Genomic DNA, 19,828 nt, shown 5'->3' on the forward strand with positions numbered 1-19,828 from the left:
AGCGCTTCACTGGCACCCCTCACCCTGTTCCTGCAGGGCCTCTGGACGTCTGTTCTGGGCCAAGTGCAGGGGCCTCTCCTGAGCAGGGCAGCACTGCCCTCTCCTTTTGGTCTTTTGGCCATAGCTTATGGGGTGGGCTTGCTCAGAAGGAGTATGTGCACAGATTGTCCCTCCCCCGAAGCTGCCTGGTGCTGCACGTGCCCTGGAGGAGATGGGGCACCGGAGGCGAAGGCGCCAAGCAGTGGGAGAGGGTGTTTCTGTGCTGGCCCTCCCTCATGCAGCAGGAGTTGTGTCCTGCAGGACCTGTGGGGAGCCCCTCCCAGACACCCTGAGCTCGGGGACTTGAGAGAGGCCCAGGCACCTCGCTGCCCACGCCTGCCCAGGCCTAGATCTGATGCCATTTAAACGTGGAGAGGAGCGTTTGGTGGTGCATGAAAGTAAATTCGCATCCAGTCAATCTGCATCCCTTGTCCATACTCAAGGTTTTAGTGGAGCACACACAAGGGAGCTAAAGTGCAGAGGTCAGAGGGAGCTGTTCTGAGTGCGAGGCTGGCGGCTCAGGCTCAGAGCCCCGCAGTAATCGTTGCCTTGTGTCCTAGGGCGGCGCCAGATCCACCACCTGGGGAGCCAGCTGCAGCTGAACCAGCACTGCCTGGACACGGCCTTCAACTTCTTCAAGATGGCTGTGAGCAAGCACCTGACCCGTGGCCGCAGGATGGCCCATGTCACTGCCGCCTGCCTCTACCTCGTGTGCCGCACGGAGAGCACGCCGCGTATCCTCTGCGCCAGGGGCCTCGGTGGGCCCCAGTATGGCTGTCGGTCAGCCTTCTCGACCATGTTGGGGTGCACTGTTGCAGGGACTGGTGTTTAGTGGACGCATCTCATAGGATTAACTGTCCAGATGAGTGCCAGCTTCCGGCCACCGTGTCCCTTGGCCCCTGGGAGGGATACGGCGGGTCCCTGCCACCGCTCTTCAGTGCCTTCCTGCCGTTGGATGTGTAGCCCGTGGTGCTGGGTGCATGTCCGACAGGCTGCTGCCCTCGGCTCTGCCTGCCAGCTCCGCCTTCTCTGGAGAGGCCGTGCGCAGACCCCCGTGCTCCTCATGGATCTGCTCCTCACGGGTGCAGCCCCGCGGTCGTCCCACGCGCCCAGGGTCCTTCTGCTGCCTCTGCCTGAGGAAGCCCGGGCCGTCTGCCCTCTGCTTCCTGTGCTCTTTCCCCCACCTGTCCTGGGCAGGTCCCCTGCTCCCGGCCCCATGGCCTCAGCGGCACCTGTGCACATCGGAGGACGTCTCCCTCTGCGTGTGCCTGAGGGGCAGTCCCGGATGCACATGGGTCTCCCAGAATTTGCATGGCAGTGCTGGAGTCTGAGTGGCCCGGCAACCCAAGTCTAGTTCTCATTTGTGGCAAGCACTTGTTCGCAGGCTGAGAGGGTTCATGGTGCCGTGGGGCACTCTGTGCGGAGACTTTGGGGCTGGGCGTCCAGATCAGCCACTGCCCACCACTGCATGGTGTGCTTTGCCCACAGCTGGCTTTCAAGTCTGATTTCAACTGGGCTCCAGCCGAGCTGCCAGTAGGCCTGTGTGGGGAGACTGTGGATCTAAGTGAAGCCAGGAAGCAGTGTAGAGAGGCTTCTGTCGCTGTGACTTGTCACCGTCCAAGGGAGCCCTGGGCAGGATGGGCAGGTCTGCATAGAACTCCCCATGGCTGGCTGTGTCCAGCCTGCCACCGCCTTCCGACCCTCTGTCTCCTGGGGTCAGACCTGGGCTTGTTAGCAGCTCGCTACCCTGCCTGCCCCACCTCTCACCTGTGGAAGTCACACATGCTCACAGACCTGCTGGGAGGCGCTTGTCTGGGTGCCTTAAAGAAGCAGGGATGTGGCTGGATGGAGAGTTTGTGTTCTGACTTTTAATTCAGCCTGTTTAGGTCTTAGCTAACTTTCCCATTTAGTGAAACGGGCCTGAGTTTAAGTGAGGTCCTGTCTGTGACTGTTCCTCTGGGGGTGGGATGGCTTCTCCATGGAGATGAGCTCGGGCACCAGGTGGCAAGGACAGGTGTGGGCGGCACTCTGAAAACTGCCTTGGTCTATGTGGACTCTTAGGACTGTCCCGAGTCTGACGGTGTCTGACCCACCACCATTCTCTTTGTTGATGTGTCTCTTCTCGGAAGGCATGCTCAGGGCCACCCACCCGAACACGGCAGGGATCCGAGGGAGGCAGAGGCTGGTCCCCGATGACTCACCTGTCCCAGCAAGTGTGGCCTGGTGTCCCTGAGTGCAGGATGGTGGGAGAGGCTGCTGGGAGGACACAGGCCCATTGGCCAGGCTAACAAAAGACCCCAAATGCACATTAGTGGGGAACCCCATGGGCATGCACGGGCCCTGGCCCAGGGAGGGGCACGTGGGCTGTGGACGCTGCTCCAGGAAGCATGTGGCTCAGGTTGTCCTGCTCCCAGGAGGAACTTCCTCACAGCCAGTGGGCGCTGGGCAGGTGCCTGCCCTCCTCTGAACCTGTGAAGTTGAATTCTGGCTCCTTTCTTTTTTTCCCTTTTTAAAATACATTTTTATTGATTTCAGAGAGGAAGGGAGAGAGGGAGAGGAGCATCAGTGATGAGAGTCGTAAAGGAAGTGCCCAGGTCTCTGTTGTGTGTCTGGATGAGTGTGCAGCGTGAGACCTGGTCATCTCAGGAGGGCAGCATTGTCCCCAAGGCAGGTTCATCTGACAAGTTCTGGACTCAGCAGCTTGTGTTTGGGTTCATGTGTGCCCAGTTCTGAACCACTTGGGGCCTGTTCTAGTTACAGTAGAGTCATCTGCCAAGAGCAAGGACAGGGCCCATGCCCGAGTCCCCACAGCTGTCCTTGAGAGCCCCAGCACTGGAGTGCCTGCGTCTGTCCCCAGCAGCCGTCGGTCCTGGGGCAGAGGACATGCCCAGCGCCTGGCAGGCGCTCAGTGAGTGTTGCCGCGCACTTGCGGTGGCCAAGCCAGGCAAGGAGATCCCTCGGTGCAGTGTACACCTGATTGGAAGGGCCCGCTTCCCGTCCCAGTCTTGGCTCACAGGAGTCTCTGGAAGGCCCGGCGACCCTGTGGGCACCTCTCTCTCTCCCCCATCATGATTGCGCCGAGCTTAGATTTCCTGGCCTGTGGGTGCAGTGCTCCTTGACCTCTCCTGCAGACATGCTCCTCGACCTCAGCGACCTGCTCCAGGTAGAGTCCCTTCTCCTCGGGGGCTGTGCTGGGGGCACGCACTGCCCTGCTCAGTTGGGAGGGTCCATAGGTGAGGGACACACGGGGGTGTGGTCTCTGGTGGGGGCATTGGACTTGGGGTCCCCTGTTGTTTGGCCAGCGGCTCAGACTCAGAACCGGTGGACTTGTCTTAGGCAAGGGCAGTCCTTCAAAAGAAAAACAGACTCACGTACGTTTTAAGTAATGTACAAACCTGCCTTTACAGTCTGTTTAGAGAAATTTGCCACTGGGTACCGGGGAATGTTTTCCCGAACGTAATGTGAGACCCAGTCGGGGACACGTGTAGGTGGGACTCCCGGGCACAAGGCAGTGCCGGGCAGAGCCTTGAGGTTCCACATGAGTCCCCTGCCCTGTGGCCAGGCCCACGGTGCTCGCTCCACCGAGGATTCAGAAAGTCCTGTCATTGAAAACAGACATGATGAGTGAGGATGGTACCGGATCCACACGAATTCCACCGCTGAGGAGATAGCTTTGTCTATATCCGGTGGACTTCTACATCAGTTGCCGGTATCTGCCCTCCCAGCTGTCCCCATGTGCGGCAGCTCAGAAGTCCTGCTGAAAATAGCCCTGGAATTGGGAGAGTCAGCACTTCATGTGCAGAGCATCCGGGCAGGAAGGGCAGAAAGGCTGGGCAGGAGAGCCACTCAGGAAGCGCCTGGGCTCTGCCTGCAGGGCAGGGTCTGTTCTGGTAGCTTCTCATTTCCCAGCTTTGGAAATGGGAAACCAGTCAGGTGTTCAGACGAAGAGGGCAATTGGAGTGGATGTTCCCACTCACCTGGGGCTGGATCAGGCCTGTGGGAGTCACCGTGCTGACCTGCAGGTTCATGCTGGACACACAGACTTGCTTAGACTTAAAGCCTTGGGTCTAAGGCTGGGCTCAGCATTCAGGGCAGGTGTCCTGCACTCTCCTGGGTGTGGACGTGCCATGTGAGGGTCTTATCCTGGAGCTCGTACTGCCAGGGGCTGGCCATTCAAAGGAAATGAGCAAAACACAAAATTGGGCGAGACCACCGAGGATTAGGGTCTCACTCTGTTCTTATTCACACCCCCAAGGCTCAGCACCCCCTGGGTAAACGCCCCCAAGCAGGAGACACAGGACGACCTGGCACCCACTGTGTCCATGGGTGCTGGCAGGAGGCTCCTTCTCCCATTGTGGCTCAGCTGACGAGGGTGCTCACTCTCCTGGGGCACAGCTGCTCGGAGGTGGAGCCAGGAGCCCGGTGCTTGCCAAGCCCACCTGTAGTTGGGAGGAGTGGGGAGGGCTGCCTGGCCACACCCAGGGGTGACTAGCTGCACACAGAATGACCCTCAGACACAGTGCCAGTGTCAAGATCTGTGACAGAGACTGAGGAGGGACAGCATCTCTGGCATAACTGCCTGCGGTATACATGCTCCCCCTTTAACACCCGACTTCACCCTGTAAGTCCACGGGGAGCTTTGCCCATGGCACTCGCCTATTCACCTGCCCGGGACACAGGACAGGGGCGGCAGGCATGAAGTAGGCAGGCAGGTCCTTTCTGCTCTGAACAGGGACACGCAGTCAGGAGGGCCCAGGAGCCTGGTGGGACTCAGCAGAGGGCTGAGGCCTCCTCAGAAAATGAACGTGTGCACAACCCCACGGACACGGCGGGGGGCAGGCAGGAGTTCTGTGAGCCACGGGCTCGTGACCAGGCTTCTCAGGGGGGACCTGAGGAGCAGGTAGTGACTGCCTAGAGGCGTGGAGGGTGCCCCACAAGGACCTCTGCCTCTCCGCTCATCCCTTAGCACCTGGGACGGACGCAGCACACGCCAAGGGCTTGACTTTCCCTGGTGTCTTTTCTGGTGCCTCTTAGGCACTGGACCAAGGGGCCCTTGTCCAGGAGCCATGCTGGCCCAGGTGAGGGAGCCCTCTGAGAGGCCCAAGGCTCAGGTCTGGGCCTGTGGGGATGGGGGTGGGTTGGGCAGGGGTTTTTACATTGGGCTCCTAGAGACTGAACAGTGAAGTGTACCTCTTGAGGAAATAGAGCAGACGTGTCCTAAACACAGACGCCCCCTCGGTGTGCTTCTCCTGACAGGTGAATGTGTACGTGCTGGGGAAGACCTTCCTCCTCCTGGCAAGAGAGCTCTGCATCAACGCGCCAGCGATAGGTACGTGGGGCAGCCAAGCACACCAGTGGTGCCAGTGCTGGGGGGAGGGGGGGGTCATGTGCAGGTGCTAGGACATGGCAAGGTAAGAAATGTGCCCCAAAGCTGCCAGGAGTGTGGCAGTTATTCCTGATTTAAAACTGGAATGCTGAGGTCAGTCCTCGGCAGGTGTGGACAAGGCTGTAGACAGAGGAAATGGGGTGGGGGCTATAGTGTGTGGGGACCTTGTGTCCACCTTTTGAGGAATGCACCTGGCAGTCAGGTGCCTCAGGGAAGACTGGACCTCAGCTCAAACAGAACAGCCGCCTGTGTGCTGGAGCTCTGCCAGGACAGTTTTCAGTCTGCCTAGCAGGCTGCTCCTTCCTGGGCCCCTCTGCATCCAGAGTGCATTTCCTCCCTTTAGGGGAGGGCAGCCCTAAACCACCCACAGGATGGTCCCCTGGGGCCAGGAAGGCAGGGTCCAGCAGGAGGCTGGAGGACTGCAGGACAGGGAGGGCCCTCGCCTCCCAAGAGGCCTCATCCCTGTGAGTCAGCTGTACTTACCCCTGGGGATTGTGCTTGCGGTTTCCAGAAACAAAGCAACGGGCCCGGGAGAGTGCAGGTGGGAGGACAGCGCTGCTTCGCTGCAGTGCATGAGTGCGGGGCATCCCACGCCTACCAGCAATGTTCCCGGGGGCTGGAGCCCAGGGCCCTGCAAGTGCCACCCTGCCCCCGCCCCTAATCCGAACCTGTCATACAGTAGGGCTTTGTCTGAGCAGCTAGTGAAGCTTAATTAACCAAGCGCAAGACTCCTGGCCTTTTCCAGAGCATTCTGGCTGCAGCCTGGGAAGCAACTGTGCCCAGATGGAGGAGGCCCGGCCTGCTGGCCGAGGGCAGGTTTGGGCATACAGGCCTCCCTGGGCCTGGTTTGCGTCTAACCAGTGAGCCTTGTTCAGCACCGTAGGCCGCCTCCTCCCTCACTGGTCGGTGAGAACAAGGGCCAGCAGTACTTTATATACATGTGGCTCTTGCTGTACTAAAACTTGAGATAAACTATTTAAAATGATTTTTCCCAGGTTTTAGATTTGAAAGGAAGGTCTTAAACTTAGAACCACTCAGAATAAAATCCAGGAGGGTAGGAGGAACAGCCAGGTGCACAAAGCAGGCAGCATGGGGGCCACTGGGAGGGTCGGGGCTGCCATCTGCCCCCAAATTTGCCTTCTACCTGAGATGTGCACACCAACATGCAGTGCAGCGGGTGCTGCGAGGCCCAGCCAGGACTCAGAAACCAAGGCTCTGGCTGTGTAGAAAACATGTTTCATACCTTTGGCTACAGCCAACTGTGTACAAAAGATTTACAAAGCTCGTGAAGCCTGTCAGCCACTGCGGAGAAAGGGTGCAGCCCCCGTCCAACTCAGTGCATCCACCCCTCCCTGCGGTGCTCAGGCATAGAAGATGAGCTCCGGGATCTGCCCGCCCTGGACCCCGGTGCCATTGGTGCTGTCAGAGGAGCACTGGAACTGGAACGTGACCCTCCCGCACTGCACCTCTGTCATGCCCTCCTGCCCGAAGTAGCTGAGCTCGCTGCCATCCAGCACGGCACTGGCCGTGTAGAATGTGTCCTGCTCCACCTGCACCGGGTGTTCAAACCAGACTGAGAAGGTGCTGCTGGAGCCGTCGGAGACAAACCTGGTCAGGTTCTGGGCGAGGACAACCCCCAGTCGCTTCAGCTCGATCTTCACGCTGTACTCAGCTTTCCCAGAGCTGGACCCGTACAGGCCCAGCCCCGCAACAAACACCCTCCTGTCCGCAGCAAACTGGATGCTGTCACAGCGCCCCCGGTAGCGCCACTGGTTGCTACGGTAGGCCGAGGACTGGAAGCGGTGGCACCTCTGCGGGGCCAGGCCCTTCCTTTTGGTCAGTGGGAAGTCGAGCAGGGGCTTGCTGGCCGCTGTGTACCACAGGAAGATGTTGCGGGTCTCCTCCAGGGTCAGGACATCCGACTGGGCAGCGCCGTTGGCAAACTCCTCCAGGGTCATGGTTGGGATTCGGACCAAGTAGAGAGCTGGCCCCAGAACGTGCCTCTTGTTGCGGGGGGTGGCGGGCAGGCCCTGCCGCTTGCACTCTGCCTCGGCCCAGTTCAGCACGGCCTCGAAGACCACGGCCTCCTTGGTGTTGAGGGCCTCCCGCGTGATGATGATCTCCAGGGTCTGCCAATCAATCTCACAGAAGCCCTCCGACCGCAGGGCCATCTCAGCCTGCGCATCGATGACCTCCCAGCAGCGCTGGGTCAGCTCCGGCTCCTCAAAAAGCCGGCTCTGAGACAGCAGGACGCAGGCGTTTTTGGCTTCCAGACTCGTCTCCAGAAAGTGGACGCAGGATTTTGCTAGCGCGGGGACAATGTACTTCTTGGCAGCGTAGAGAGTGGCCAGCACTGTGTCTGCTTCCAGATCAATCTCGTCACTGTACATGTACCTAGGCAGGGCGGGGACCACATCACAGGCCACTCAGGGCCTGCGGACACCCGGGCCAGGAGACTTCCCCCCAGGGCGCTGGCAGGGGGTACCAGGCGGTAAGGACCGCCCATTCTTGCAGCTAACAGAGCCCACTTACTTCAGCATGATGAGGAAAGCCGCCGGCTCCACGTCGGGGATGTGGATCTCCGGCTTGACTTCGGCCAGGTCCCCGTAAAACATGGCATAGAAGACTGAGCTCCCGACCGCCAGGACGTACTGCGGAGACAAAGCTGCCCTGAGCCCCGCGCTGCGCCCCCAGCGGAGCGGGGCGGGCCGCTCCGCCGGGCAGCGGCCGCGGGGGGGCAAAGGGCCGAGCCTCTACCAACCTTGTGCGCAGGCACCCGCCGGGCCCCGCCCGGGGGCCCCACCACGAAGTGCACGTCGGCCATGAGCTCGTTGTTGAACATGAGCGCGTTCCTGCGGGGGGAGAGGCACGGCTCGGGCTCGGGCCGGCGCAGGCTGCGCGGGCCGGGGCCGGGGCCGGGGCCGGGGCGCGGGCGCGGGCTCACCTCTCGCGCAGCGTCGGGTGGAAGGACTGCCAGTTGGGGCTCTCCAAGTTGTTGTTGTCAGGCGCGGGCGGCGCGGGCGCGGGCGGCGGCGGGGCGGGCGGCGGCGCGCTGGGCGGGCCCTTCCTGCCCGCCGCGGTGGCGTTGCTGTTGGCAATGTCCGTGGCGGTGGCGGCGGCCGCGGCGGGCGCGTACAGCTCCGCGGCCATCTTCCCGGGCGGGGCGGCCTCGGGGCGCGGGGGCGGGGCGCCGTGCGTCTTCGGGCCGCGCCGGGGCCGCGGGGGGGGCCCCGCCAGCACGAGGAGCGCGGCGAGACACTGCGCCACCCGGCCGTGCAGACAGGCCAGGGGCAGCAGCATGGGGCCGGGCGGGCGCCGCTCCCGACCCGCCGCCGCCGCCGCCGGGGGCGCCGTCCCAGCCGCGCGTCCGCCCGCGTCAGGGCCCCGGCGCCGGGCCCGCCCCACCGGCGCCGCCCCGCGGTGACGATCGCCCGGGCCCGCCCCGCGCGGTGACGTCGTGCCAGGATCCCGCCCCCGGGAAGGCCCCGCCCCACGGTGACGATCGCCCGGGCCCGCCCCGCGCGGTGACGTTCCCCGGCCCCGCCCCTGGAGCCGTGGCCCCGCGCCCGGCCCAGCGGGACCCCTGAGCGCGGAGGCCGGGCGGGCGGCGCGCTGTTTCCGAGCGGCACCCGCACCCCCAGCGGTGCCGCGCTGCAGGGACCCGCCTCCCCCGGGGACCGATGAGCCCAGCCCCTGGCCGTGTGCCCGTCGGCCCGCTCGCTTTCCCTCCGCTCAGTGTCCACGCGCGGGCTGGAGAGGGAGAGGGCGGGGCGCCCTGGGCTGTTCCTGGGCTGCTCCCGCCCGCGGTCACACCCACGGCCTCGGCCACGGGGCGCCCGGGCCCCTCGGCGCCCTTCGCTCTGCGGGTCGCCCCCTTTGCTGCGGGGAACATGCGCGCTGTGCTTCCTTCCTCCGCCGCCGCCGCTGCTGCTGCCCGGCCGCGGTCTCGTGCGAGGCGTCTTCTCGTGCAGCGCCCACCCCTCCCGGCGCCGTGGGCCCGCCGTGCAGCCAGCGAGCCTCTGGTCACCCCAATGGGCCTGCGCCTGGCTCGAGGTGAGGGCCCGTCGTTCCCTCGCGGGCGCGGCCAGGCCTCCTGAGCCCCTGGCAGGGAGCCACCCTTTGCCACCTTTGGGAGCCCACGGACGTGTGTGGGCCGTTTCTGGGCCCTCCCTGTTCCGGTCGTCCGTGCCGTCCACGCAGCACCACGCTGTGGTTTGGTTTTGTCTTTTAAAACTCTTTTCCTGGTAGTGGTAGTTGAGTATTTTTGTTTATTACTCTGTTTTGCCTACTCTAAATGTTCCATTTTATTAACTTTTAACTTCCTACTTAATACTTAGTTCGTTATTTCTTCTTTTTTTCTTTTTTGTTAAGCCTCATTGGAGGATTTTTTTCATTGCTTTTCAGAGGAGGGGGAACATCATTGATGAGAGAGAGAAACGGGCTGGTTGCCGCCTGCGCGCTCCCGCCCAGCACCAGGGGTCAAACCTGTAGCACAGGCGTGTGCCCCTGACCTGGAATCGAACCCGCAACCCTTGGGTGCACTGGCGCACACTCTGACCACTTGGCCGCAGGTGCCAGGCTATATTTAGTGTCGGAGGGGACTCCTGTGGGTCCATGTCCTCCACGCTACAGATGTCTTGTTCTCTGAAGGCCAGTTTTCAGACCTGCCCCACAGACTGCGGGGGCAGTTGCTGGTTGTCGGGTGTTGAATTAAAACACACAAGGCGTTCCAAAAAACGTACACACCCTTTAACAGCTGATTGCGTTACATTTTGAAAGTGAAACGTGTTTTAACAAACAGTCTTTATAGTTATTCAAAGTGTGTGTACATTTTGGGGGGCACACCATACATATGTCTTTACTTTTTAGAGAGAGGAAGGGAGAGGGAAACATGCATTTGTTGTCCCACTTATGCATCCATTGGTTGATTCTTGTGTGTGCCCTGACCGGGGATCGTACTGTGATCTCCTGGATCCCAGGTCGACACTCAACTGCTGAGCCACACCGGCTGGGCCCCAAGATATTTTTTAGTAACCAAATAACACACACACAAAAAAAAACCCAACCCCAAATGATTCCAAAACAGAACACCCAGGGTGGACGAGGGCTGTAACTCCAGACTGCCTGGGCTCAGACCTGAATCGGCCCTGTGGTGGCCACATGGCCAGGTGGCCTTGGGCACCATGAGTCTCTGTGCCATTGGCTCACCTGGAACAGGGATAAGAGGTGGCAGCTGCCTGTGTTGGCTGGATGACTATTTGGATCCTGGTGATGTAACGACCGAGAGGCAGTGCTCACTGGTCAGTGTGGGCAGTGTCGCTCAGGTCCATGCAGTCCCTTGGGGACCCACACTGCTTTGGGGCTGGTGCCATTCTCTGTGGCCACCGAAACCTTTGGCTGGCAGTACTCATAGGATCTCGGGACTTCTAGGGTCTGAGCTCAGTTGTGTAAGCCCTGGTGGATAGAGGGACACACAGAGAAGTGGCCGGGCCAGGGCCTGGAGGAGGGTGCCAGGTGCTGTGACAGCTGGGATGTGTCTCACCTCTTCCTTCTGTTGCTGGGAGAATGTAATGAGATCACTTGTCTCCTCCTGTGCTTCCCAGGGTCTCCCAGTCTGCCCCCACCCCTTCCTCTGCCCTCTTCCCCAGCAGCCCCCTTGAGCAAGGCCTTCCTGGATAGTCCTGTCCAAAGGTCTCACCCCATGGCTGCGTCACAGGCCCTGCACTGTCCTCCAAGACAGCTGTGGCCATCTTAGTTGTTAGGCGAGTCCACTGGGTGACTTGGTGCTGCTGCCCAGAGGCTGGAGGCCCCAGAAAGCCTTGTCCTCCAGCCCAGAGCCGGCCTGAGGGTGTGTGTCTGTCTGTGCGCATGCATGTCTGCGTCCTGCACCTATGTGCACAGGTCCCTCCTGAGCCAGCTGGCTTTCCCTTAGTAAGAAGGAGACACGTGAAGAGATGCAACATACATCTCAAGACAAAGGGCGGAAGGTGGAGACCGACCTTCACAAGAATAAATGTTGGCAATAAATACATAAAGGTTGGCGCCACCTCACGCTCTAGCCATGAAATGGCAAGTGCAGCTGCCACCAGGCCATGGGCGGGGGCCATGCAGTGCGGGCCCCATCTGTGGGTCTGGGAGCTGCATGTCCCATGGGAGGGCATCCTGGGAACCTGTGTGGTGAAAGGACAGTGAGGTGGCCCTACCTTGGTTAGGCGTTGGGGGCAGGGTGGCGAGGCTGCGGGTCCAGGTCACGCACTGAGGCACGTGTCCCCACAGACCCGTGCCTGTACATCCCACGCTTTGCCCACCTGCTGGAGTTCGGCGAGAAGAACCACGAAGTGTCCATGACAGCCCTGCGGCTGCTGCAGAGGATGAAGAGGGACTGGATGCACACGGGCCGGCGCCCCTCCGGCCTTTGCGGGGCAGGTACAGTCTCGGAGTCAGGCTGGCCAGGTCGCCGGGTGGCGGCTGCTGTCCCGACCCTGCAGCAGGGTGGGTGCTGGGTTCTCTCCAGAGCTGCCTCCCAGCCTCCCCTGCTCTCGGACTTCCACCTGCTCCCAGCTGCCCTCCACAGGCTGGGGGTAGGGGCAGGATTGCCCAGCTCCCTGGTCTAGATCTGGGGCTTGACTGCTGGGCCACTGGCCTTTCGGGCTGGCTCCCTGGCCCTTGCGGGCAACTGTCTGGTGTGTCCTCTGGTGGCAGCCACCTGCAGACACTGTTGGGTCTGCTGGAGCCCCTAGGGCCAGAGACCCCCCCAGGGCCCCTCAGGCTGGCAGGGCTCTCACTCTTCCTCTTGGCCCTGTGCCCAGTGCCTACAGGTCCACTTTTTTCTGGAATGCCAGGGCCCGCATTCCCACGATCCGCTACCAGTAGGCTCAGTGCTGCCCCAGGTTCATTTTCCATCCAAAGCCTGGTTTCCTAGTTTGCAGTCCAGATCCAGCCCACCTAGCCAGGGTCACCATGCCCAGAACATGGGCCACTCCCTTTGTCTCAGTCTCTAGAACCCTCAGCTTCATTGCCAACCAGCGTCTCCCACATAGGCCACCTCAGCAGGTTCTCTTTGCCCATTATGGGAAGCCCTCAGAAAACAGGCCCTGGTTCTCCGTGTCTCACCACGGAGGTCAGGCAGCACGTGGTCCTCTCTATAAGTCTTGACCATCATGGTTAGAGCAGCATGTAGATCTCAGTGACACTTGCACAGACTGAGTACGCCCACTTGTGGGGTTGGCCTGATGTCTGGGTCACAGCGCATGTGCTCTGCTGCTTAATCCCGTCATCTCCCTTTTCAGCACTTCTGGTCGCAGCCAGGATGCATGACTTCCGGAGAACCGTCAAAGAGGTCATCAGCGTGGTCAAGGTGTGCGAGTCCACGCTGAGGAAGAGGTGGGTGGCTCTTGCTTAGGGCCTTGGGGCAGGGCCACATTCTCTACTAGGCTTAGCTGCGCCTGCTGGTCAGAGCCCCATCCTGGGGGTCCTGCTGCTTCCTGTCTGGCCAGGAGCCTGCAAGGCTGGGTCACAGAGGGGCTGCCCTCTCCCCTGTAGAAGTCCGTCCATCTGGGGCCACGCCTGCCCCGTCCCCGCTGCAGTGGCCCTTTCCTGCAGACCTTGTTTGTCTCCACAGTAAGCTCAGGTGGAACAGTGGTTTGTAGAATTGCCCAGACTCAAAGGGGTCAGGAAACGGGCACTGAGGGCGCCTCACTTGTGTTCTGCTCAGTGTGGCCTGAGAGACCGTCACCTGGAGGAAGCTGAGATCGAGCACAGGGCTACCACATCTGTGTAGCTAAGCAGCCCAGCCAGGTGCCGCCTGGGGCGCAAGGTCACGGCCGCCCAGCTCAGCTCACTGGGACCCTAACCCTGCTGCCTTTACCACGGGTGGTTTTCAAAGGCAGATGAAACATCGTGTGCTTGTTTGGCTTATATACAGTTTGTTTTAAAAATTCTGTCATTAAACTTTTTGAAGGTTGTATGGAAGTTGACCAGGTTGCTGAAAATTTGCCTTCAGCTGGGCACTGGGCTGTGGGTTGGGCTTCTTCCTCTCCGGGCCCCTTCGAGTCCATCTGTGGTGCCAGGAGGGTGTAGGGCCTTTTCTCCTGGGCCAGGTTTGAGCTGTTGGCAGGACTGAGCAGGGATGGACAGGCTGCCGGAAGGTAGCTGGCCTGTGCTCACGGAGTGCCGGGTGCTGGGCCAAGGAATTGGACTGTCTGGGATGCCATTTCGCAAACTGTGGGCCGGTTTACGTGGCTTTTCAGGGGCATCAGGCTCCCTTTCACAGAGCCTATGTCTCTGTCCTAGGCTCACGGAATTTGAAGACACCCCCACCAGTCAGCTGACAGTAGACGAGTTTATGAAGATTGACCTGGAGGAAGAGTGTGACCCCCCATCGTACACGGCCGGCCAGCGGAAGCTGCGGATGAAGCAGGTGAGCCCACCTGCATGCCGACTGCCCATGCCTCACGGTCTGCACGTGAGGTTCTGGCTGCGTTCTGTGACCTAACTCTGCACATTTGTATTGCAAAGTGGAGGCCTGCATGCACACATGTGTGTGGGATGTGGACATGTGAAGGTGCGGGTGGGGCCCACAGGTCCCTTTCCAGACTATCGGGGCGTCTAGCTGGGCCCCTGCTCCTCTCCAAGGCCTGGTTGCTAAGTTTATCTGGATGGCTGAGCACATGTCCCCTTGTTGGGGGATCCAGGCCTGAGCTCAGTCTCCACCTCCTGGCTCTTTGCCCTTGATCAGACCCCTGAAGCGTGTTCCTGGCCAGGACAGCATCAGGCGCCCCCGTTAGGGAGGGGCCTGCGGGGGCCCTGCAGCACCGGCTGACTCAGGTCACTCCTGTCACTCAGTGTTGTCATCTTCGTTTTCAGCTTGAACAAGTCCTGTCGAAAAAACTGGAGGAAGTTGAAGGTAAGCAGCCCCCCTGACACCCGGACCCTTCGGGTCCTTGGGGACGGGCCCTGTGCTCACTTCTGCTCCTGATATGTCACTTTAGGGGAAATATCCACCTACCAGGACGAAATCGAGACTGAACTAGAAAACAGCCGGCCCAAGGCCAAGGGGGCCCTGGCCAGCCTGGCGAGAGACGGTGAGTCCACCATGCCCCACACCTGGCCACTCGAGTCACCCCTTCCACAGCCACGTGTCCTGCTTCACTCCAGGCCGCTGGCCCCCACACGCCACGCTGAGTGTCCAGTTGCTCCTAGGATACCCCTATCCCCCCAGGTACCAACTCTCTCTTGAGCAGCTCCCGAGCACCCAAGTCCACTCGTCTTCTGTCCCAGTTGCTCTGGACAGAATCGCCCACTTGGGTTTTTGTTCTCAGATGCAGGCCCGCCCTGCCCACTGCCCATGGGTAGGAGCTTAGCCCTGGATATGGGGCCCAGACCACCTCGAGCCCCTTTCCACAGTTGCCCCTCGGTGCCCATCCATGTAGTTCCCGTCCCAGGCACCCTCCCTGCCAGCGGAGCCTGTGGAGCTGCTATGAGCTTTAGGTGCACCTGTAGTTCCATTTCTCTTCTGGTTCCCAGGGGGGCAGGGCTGCCCCTCATTGTCCTGCGCAGGGGCCCTGTGGGGTTGGGGCAACAGGCCCAGGCCCAGGAGCAGGCGATGAGTGACGTTGGTGCTCCCATGATACCTGGTCTGGGCCACGGGCACCCCCAGCCTCCTCTCCCAATTCTGCAGCCCCTCTGGTGTGTTTTTTCATGTGATCTTCAGTCACTTGTCCGGTCCCTGTCCCATCCCCCCCACGTGCGCTCTGCTCCTCGGCAGCCAGGAGGGGGTTGGCGCCATCCCGCAGTTTCGTGCCTGAGCCGCATCGCCGTCTCTGTTGCTGGGGAAGTGGCGTCTCTGTCCGGCAGCCGCTGCTGTTTTTGCTGACACTGACCCCCTGACCAGCGCGTGGGCTCTGTGTTGCCGGTGCTGGGCTCTGCTGCCACCTCGGCATGCAGCCATCGCTGGGTTTCCAGGTTCAGGCCGTCCTGACTCATGCCTTCGACCCGACACAGTGCAGTGATCCATGCTCAGTAGGGATCGTCTGCGTTCTGAGTGTCGATCGTTTCTGTGGCCCCCGTACCCCTGCAGTCGCGAGGGTACCGGCCCACCCTCCACAGGGCCCACGTTTTGTGTTTCTGCACCCTTCTCCTTCGTGTCTAGGAACACTCCCCCCACCCCCACCCCGTGTCTCCTGCTTGTGCTGTGCGGGTGGGGCAGCGACTACCTGAGATGGAGCTGAGGTGACAGCCTTCTGGGCTCGCGGGCGTGTTCTGAGCTCGGTTCAGGTGGGCTCGGCAGGTCTGCCACGTGCTCAGTTTTGGTGTATCCAGGGCATCTCCCACGTAGGGCATTTCCACTTGTGGTGCTACCTTGGGCCGCAGCCCATCCTGTCGGGCCTCTGTGAGTGACTGGCTTCTACGATGCTCTCCTGCACTTTCCTGTGCTCAGGCCCCTAATCTCTGTCCGTCACTGGCCCTTTAGCACCGGGCAAGTTGAGTGATGGCAGTGGGCACACCACCGCTTCCCTATGAGGCCTCATGTTGCGGACTTGAGACCGAGGTCCCACGTTTTGCTGTGAAGAGGGCCCACTCTCCATGGTCACACATCTTTGGTGTCAGCACCCAGTGTTTCCTGTGTGCCCGGAGTGCATGGAACAGGGTGTCCTGGGTGGGTGGGTGCTGTTAGCATGTCACAGGGCCCTCGTCCCCTGCTCGGTCCAGGCCTGTCAGCTCTCAGGTGCACGTCCCACCACCCAGCCAGCTCCACTGTCCACACAAGTTGTGTCTTCGGGTACTTTCATTTCATTTTCCTGGGTCATTTCCTCTTGTATTCTCTGTTGTCTTCTGTGGCTCTGATTTTGGGTTTTTCTTGGTGGGTCACTGAGCCCCCACAGCTGCGGCTGTGTTGGTTCATCACTGCTGCTACCTCTCGTTTCTACGCCGGCCACTGGGCCTCTGCCTACATGGAATTGGGGCCGCAGGTCATTTCTCTTTGGTGCTCAGAGCCGAGGAAGGAGGTGTAAGTTCAGGAGGAGGGTGTGAGGGTGCCTTTTGTTTTCTTCTCTTGGCGTTAATTCCTGCATTTGTTGTGTTGTGGTGGCAGTGTGGCCGGCGCTGTCTCTCCTCTGTGCCGTCTGTTGGGTGCCTGGCTGGATGTTTAAAGAGCGGCCCTGGGCAGGGAGGAGCCCTGTGCTTGCTCCGGCCCGGCCTCCCATATCCACGGGGTCGTCTGTTGCTGACTTGTGATTCACCTTCGCTCACTGTGTCCTGTGGCCTCTCGGGCACAGAGCATCCTGTCTCCTCTGCAGCGCTGGCTGCCTCTTCCTCCAGCAGTGGAGATGTTCTCCCGCCTGGCCTGCCTTGAGTTTTTTGTTTGTTTGATTTTTATGTCTTTATTGATTTGAGAGAGAGGGGGAGAGAGAGAGAGAAACATCAACGATGAGAGTCATTGATCGGCTGCCTCCTGCACACCCTCAACCAGGGATCGAGCCCACAACCCGGGCATGTGCCCTGACCGGGAATCGAACGACCATCTCCTGGATCCTAAGTCGATGCTCAACTGCTGAACCACACTGGCTGGGCCTGCCTTGCGTTTTGTCTGCGGGTTTCCTTGATGTTTGCCATGTTCTTCCTCCCACCGGCCACCCCACCCCTGCTGCTGTGCTGTCAGGTGGCGGACGTGGCTTCCCACCCATCCACCCAGGTCTCCGCAAATGGAGCAGGAGGGTGTGGCTGCCTTGGGCCGTGGGGCTGCTCCTCAGATTAACCTCCTGAGCCACACCTGTGGGCCTGTGGAAGCCGTGGCTCCCGTGTGCCCATCCTCTGTGTCCCTGTGCCCTCCCAAGGTGCTGGGAGGAGACAGGAGGCGGGGCTGGTGCAGGAAGCAGATTCCCAGTGTGAGTGCTGCAGGGAGGGGCTGGAAGAATTTGGAGGAAGGTGGAGGAAGAGACAGCCACGGCTGCGGGAGTCCTTCCCTCAGAGGAACAAGTTGCGTGTGTCCAGGCGGAGAGCCACCTGGTGAGTCCAGGAGGTCGCCCCCCACACGAGTGTCCTGCTCTCCGGGAATCGAGTGGTGGCTCTCCAGGGAAACGTCGGTCAAGATGTGAACTCGCATGACACTCGCGCCAGCTGAGACGTTAGGTAGTCAAGGAACCCTTAGTCTTGCCGCCCGATGACTGTGTGGCCCCCACCGAGGGGTGGCGGCCGTGCAGCACTCTGTGCGTGTTGGACGTGTGCTCACCGGCAGGGCCCTTCCCCGGGAGGTCGGGGACCTGCATCGCCCCAGGTGTCAGGCCTGTCACCCTCCCACCCGTGGGTGCCGTTTCCTCTGGCTCTCCCCCTTCTGCTTGTCTGTCTCTGTCCGCACCCGTCCCTTTTCAGGGTGGGCACTGCCTCCTGACCCTCCGGCCTGCTGCCCGTCCTGGCCGAGGGCGTTCGGGTTGTTTCCAGGTGGAACTGTTGAGCTGAGCGCTGTGAATGCTCTTTACAGTCTTGTGGGGACAGCGTGTCCTTCCTGGGTGAGGGCTGAGGAGAGGCGCCTGCTCGTCACGGGGCCGCCCTGCCCTCCTGGGGGAGCCACGTGCTCGCTGACCCTCCTGGGGCCTTTGCTGAAGTCTCGTTCAGGTCTTTCACCCACTTTCACTGGGCGTGTTTCCTTACTAAGGAGTTTTAAGTTCACGTCTCGTGAACACAAGTCCTGCGTCGGGCGTGTGATCTGCGTTGAGTCTGTGCAGCGTCTGTTTTGTGGATTCTGCTTCAGTGTCAGCTCTGAGAAGTCTCTGCCTCGTCCCTCCCTCGTCTCGGGTGGTTTGTCCTGGGAGCTGCTGGTTTCAGGTTTCGTGTCAGCTTCACATCAGGCGTGAGGCGCAGGCCGCCCGGGACGTGGGTGCCTGTGTGACCAGGGCACCTGGTGGCTCTTTCATCCTCAGCAGCTTAATTAGTGGAGGGAACGCCCTTTGCGGCCGGTGGGCATGTTTCTCTACACAGAAGTGGGTCCCCTGCGTCCTGCCGGCTGACGGGGTGTGGACTGTGTCCCCAGGCTCCGTCGAGGATGCCACGGCCGGCGTGTTTGGCGAGGAGGATGCGGAGGACGAGGAGCTGGAGGCCGCCGCCAGCCACCTGAACAAGGACTTCTACCGGGAGCTGCTTGGCGGTGGCGTTCCCGGCAGCGCGGAGGCTGTGGGCAGCCCCAGCGGGAGTGGCAGGCCCCCCGCCCTGGAGTCCTTGCTCGGGCCCCTGCCCACAGCGGCGAGCCTGGGCATCTCAGACTCCATCCGAGAGTGCATCTCCTCGCAGAGCCAGGAGTCCAGTGAGCGCGGGGCGGGGCGGGGCGGGGCGGGGCCGGAAGGGGTTCCAGGTTTGGGTGGGTTTGGTTGGGCTTGGGCCATCCCTCCCGGTCTCTGGGAGGCAGAGGCACCACCAGCCACATGCAGGGCTGTGAGCAGGCAGCGACCCCATTGGGTGCCAACCCCAGATGCCAGCAGGCGCCACTGTTTCTGGGACCCTTGTCTGCTGTCCTGCTGGCTCAGGTTGTGGCCACGGGCACCTTCTTGCCTCCGTGTGACCCAGGAGGCACTGTGGACAGGCATCCCGCATGCAAGCCTTAGCTGAGAAGTCACGGCCGTGTGTCATGCATGGTCCCTGCCCGGGGACAGACTGTCTCCCTGCCCACCTTTCTGCATTGTCTAACCCAGTGGGGAAACACTGGCTGAGGGTACGATCTCCATGGTCAGACAGACAAGTTCAGGCAGGTCCTGCAAAGTGCAGGGCAGAGGGCACATACCAAGGCCCTGGGGCAGCAGGGGCACTGTGACCCTGGAGCAGAAAGAGGCTGTTCTGGCCAGAGCTGAGGGAGCATGGAGTGCCCGGGGGCCCTTGCAGGGCCTCGGTGGGGAGCATCCTGACGGCCTGCTGTGGGCAGACAACAGTGGGGCTCAGCAGAGGACATCAGGTGTCGAGGGGCAGCAGGCAGCGGGGGCCACCTTGATTTGAGTGTTGCAGATGGTGCTCTTGACCCAACTGGGGCAGGAAGGGGTGGCTGACAGGTTTTAGGGATGTTCTGAGAACAGTCGGAGGGCTCCCTGAGGCCCCCTCTCAGATTGCTGAGCAGAGAACTGGCCGACTGCCCTCTCCCAATCTGGAAGCTTCTCCGACAGGACGCACAGGACAGGTGGGGTGTGCCCTGTAGCCCCGTGTGGCATCCTGCTTCCTCTGCCTAGCATGGGGTCTTCGCACGTGCTAGAGCAGTGCCAGCTTGCTGGAGGCAAGGAAGCTGAGTCCTGAGAGCCTGGGGGTGTTGAACTTGTTGACCAAAAGCTGTGCTTTTCTCTAGAAGACGCTTCTGGGGATGGCGAGCTGGACCTCAGTGGCATCGATGACCTGGAGATTGACAGGGTGAGTGCAGGCTCTGCGCCC

At 61.1% G+C, this 19,828-nt stretch overlaps 2 protein-coding genes across 4 annotated transcripts in view; one reads left to right on the plus strand and one right to left on the minus strand.

The window, feature by feature from the left end:
- Positions 1-19,828, plus strand: part of BRF1 (BRF1 general transcription factor IIIB subunit) — a 38,510-nt gene that overhangs the window by 12,623 nt on the left and 6,059 nt on the right. Inside the window, exons 3-12 of one of the 2 annotated variants that reach the window (XM_087817854.1) lie at positions 600-773; positions 3,171-3,202; positions 5,296-5,368; positions 11,702-11,851; positions 12,715-12,808; positions 13,718-13,844; positions 14,291-14,330; positions 14,416-14,508; positions 18,453-18,722; positions 19,746-19,807. In XM_087817854.1, coding sequence (XP_087673980.1) covers positions 600-773; positions 3,171-3,202; positions 5,296-5,368; positions 11,702-11,851; positions 12,715-12,808; positions 13,718-13,844; positions 14,291-14,330; positions 14,416-14,508; positions 18,453-18,722; positions 19,746-19,807 — 1,115 coding nt within the window. The remainder of the gene's footprint in view (positions 1-599; positions 774-3,170; positions 3,203-5,295; positions 5,369-11,701; positions 11,852-12,714; positions 12,809-13,717; positions 13,845-14,290; positions 14,331-14,415; positions 14,509-18,452; positions 18,723-19,745; positions 19,808-19,828) is intronic. The other variant, XM_087817855.1, reaches the window with a different exon arrangement.
- BTBD6 (BTB domain containing 6) lies at positions 6,645-8,743 on the minus strand. 2 transcript variants are annotated; one of them, XM_087817858.1, is made up of 4 exons: positions 8,370-8,743; positions 8,187-8,277; positions 7,958-8,076; positions 6,645-7,819 (listed from the first exon to the last, which is right to left on the minus strand). In XM_087817858.1, the coding sequence occupies exons 1-4, from the start codon at positions 8,723-8,725 to the stop codon at positions 6,787-6,789; spliced, it is 1,599 nt and encodes a 532-aa protein (XP_087673984.1). In that variant the 5' UTR covers positions 8,726-8,743; the 3' UTR covers positions 6,645-6,786. The 2 variants fall into 2 exon arrangements, with proteins under 2 accessions (XP_087673984.1, XP_087673985.1); XM_087817859.1 differs by lacking the exon at positions 8,187-8,277 and having other exon boundaries at positions 8,370-8,384.

The sequence above is a fragment of the Miniopterus natalensis genome, chromosome 1 (assembly GCF_054644295.1).
Source record: "Miniopterus natalensis isolate mMinNat1 chromosome 1, mMinNat1.hap1, whole genome shotgun sequence".
Lineage (NCBI taxonomy): Eukaryota > Metazoa > Chordata > Mammalia > Chiroptera > Miniopteridae > Miniopterus > Miniopterus natalensis.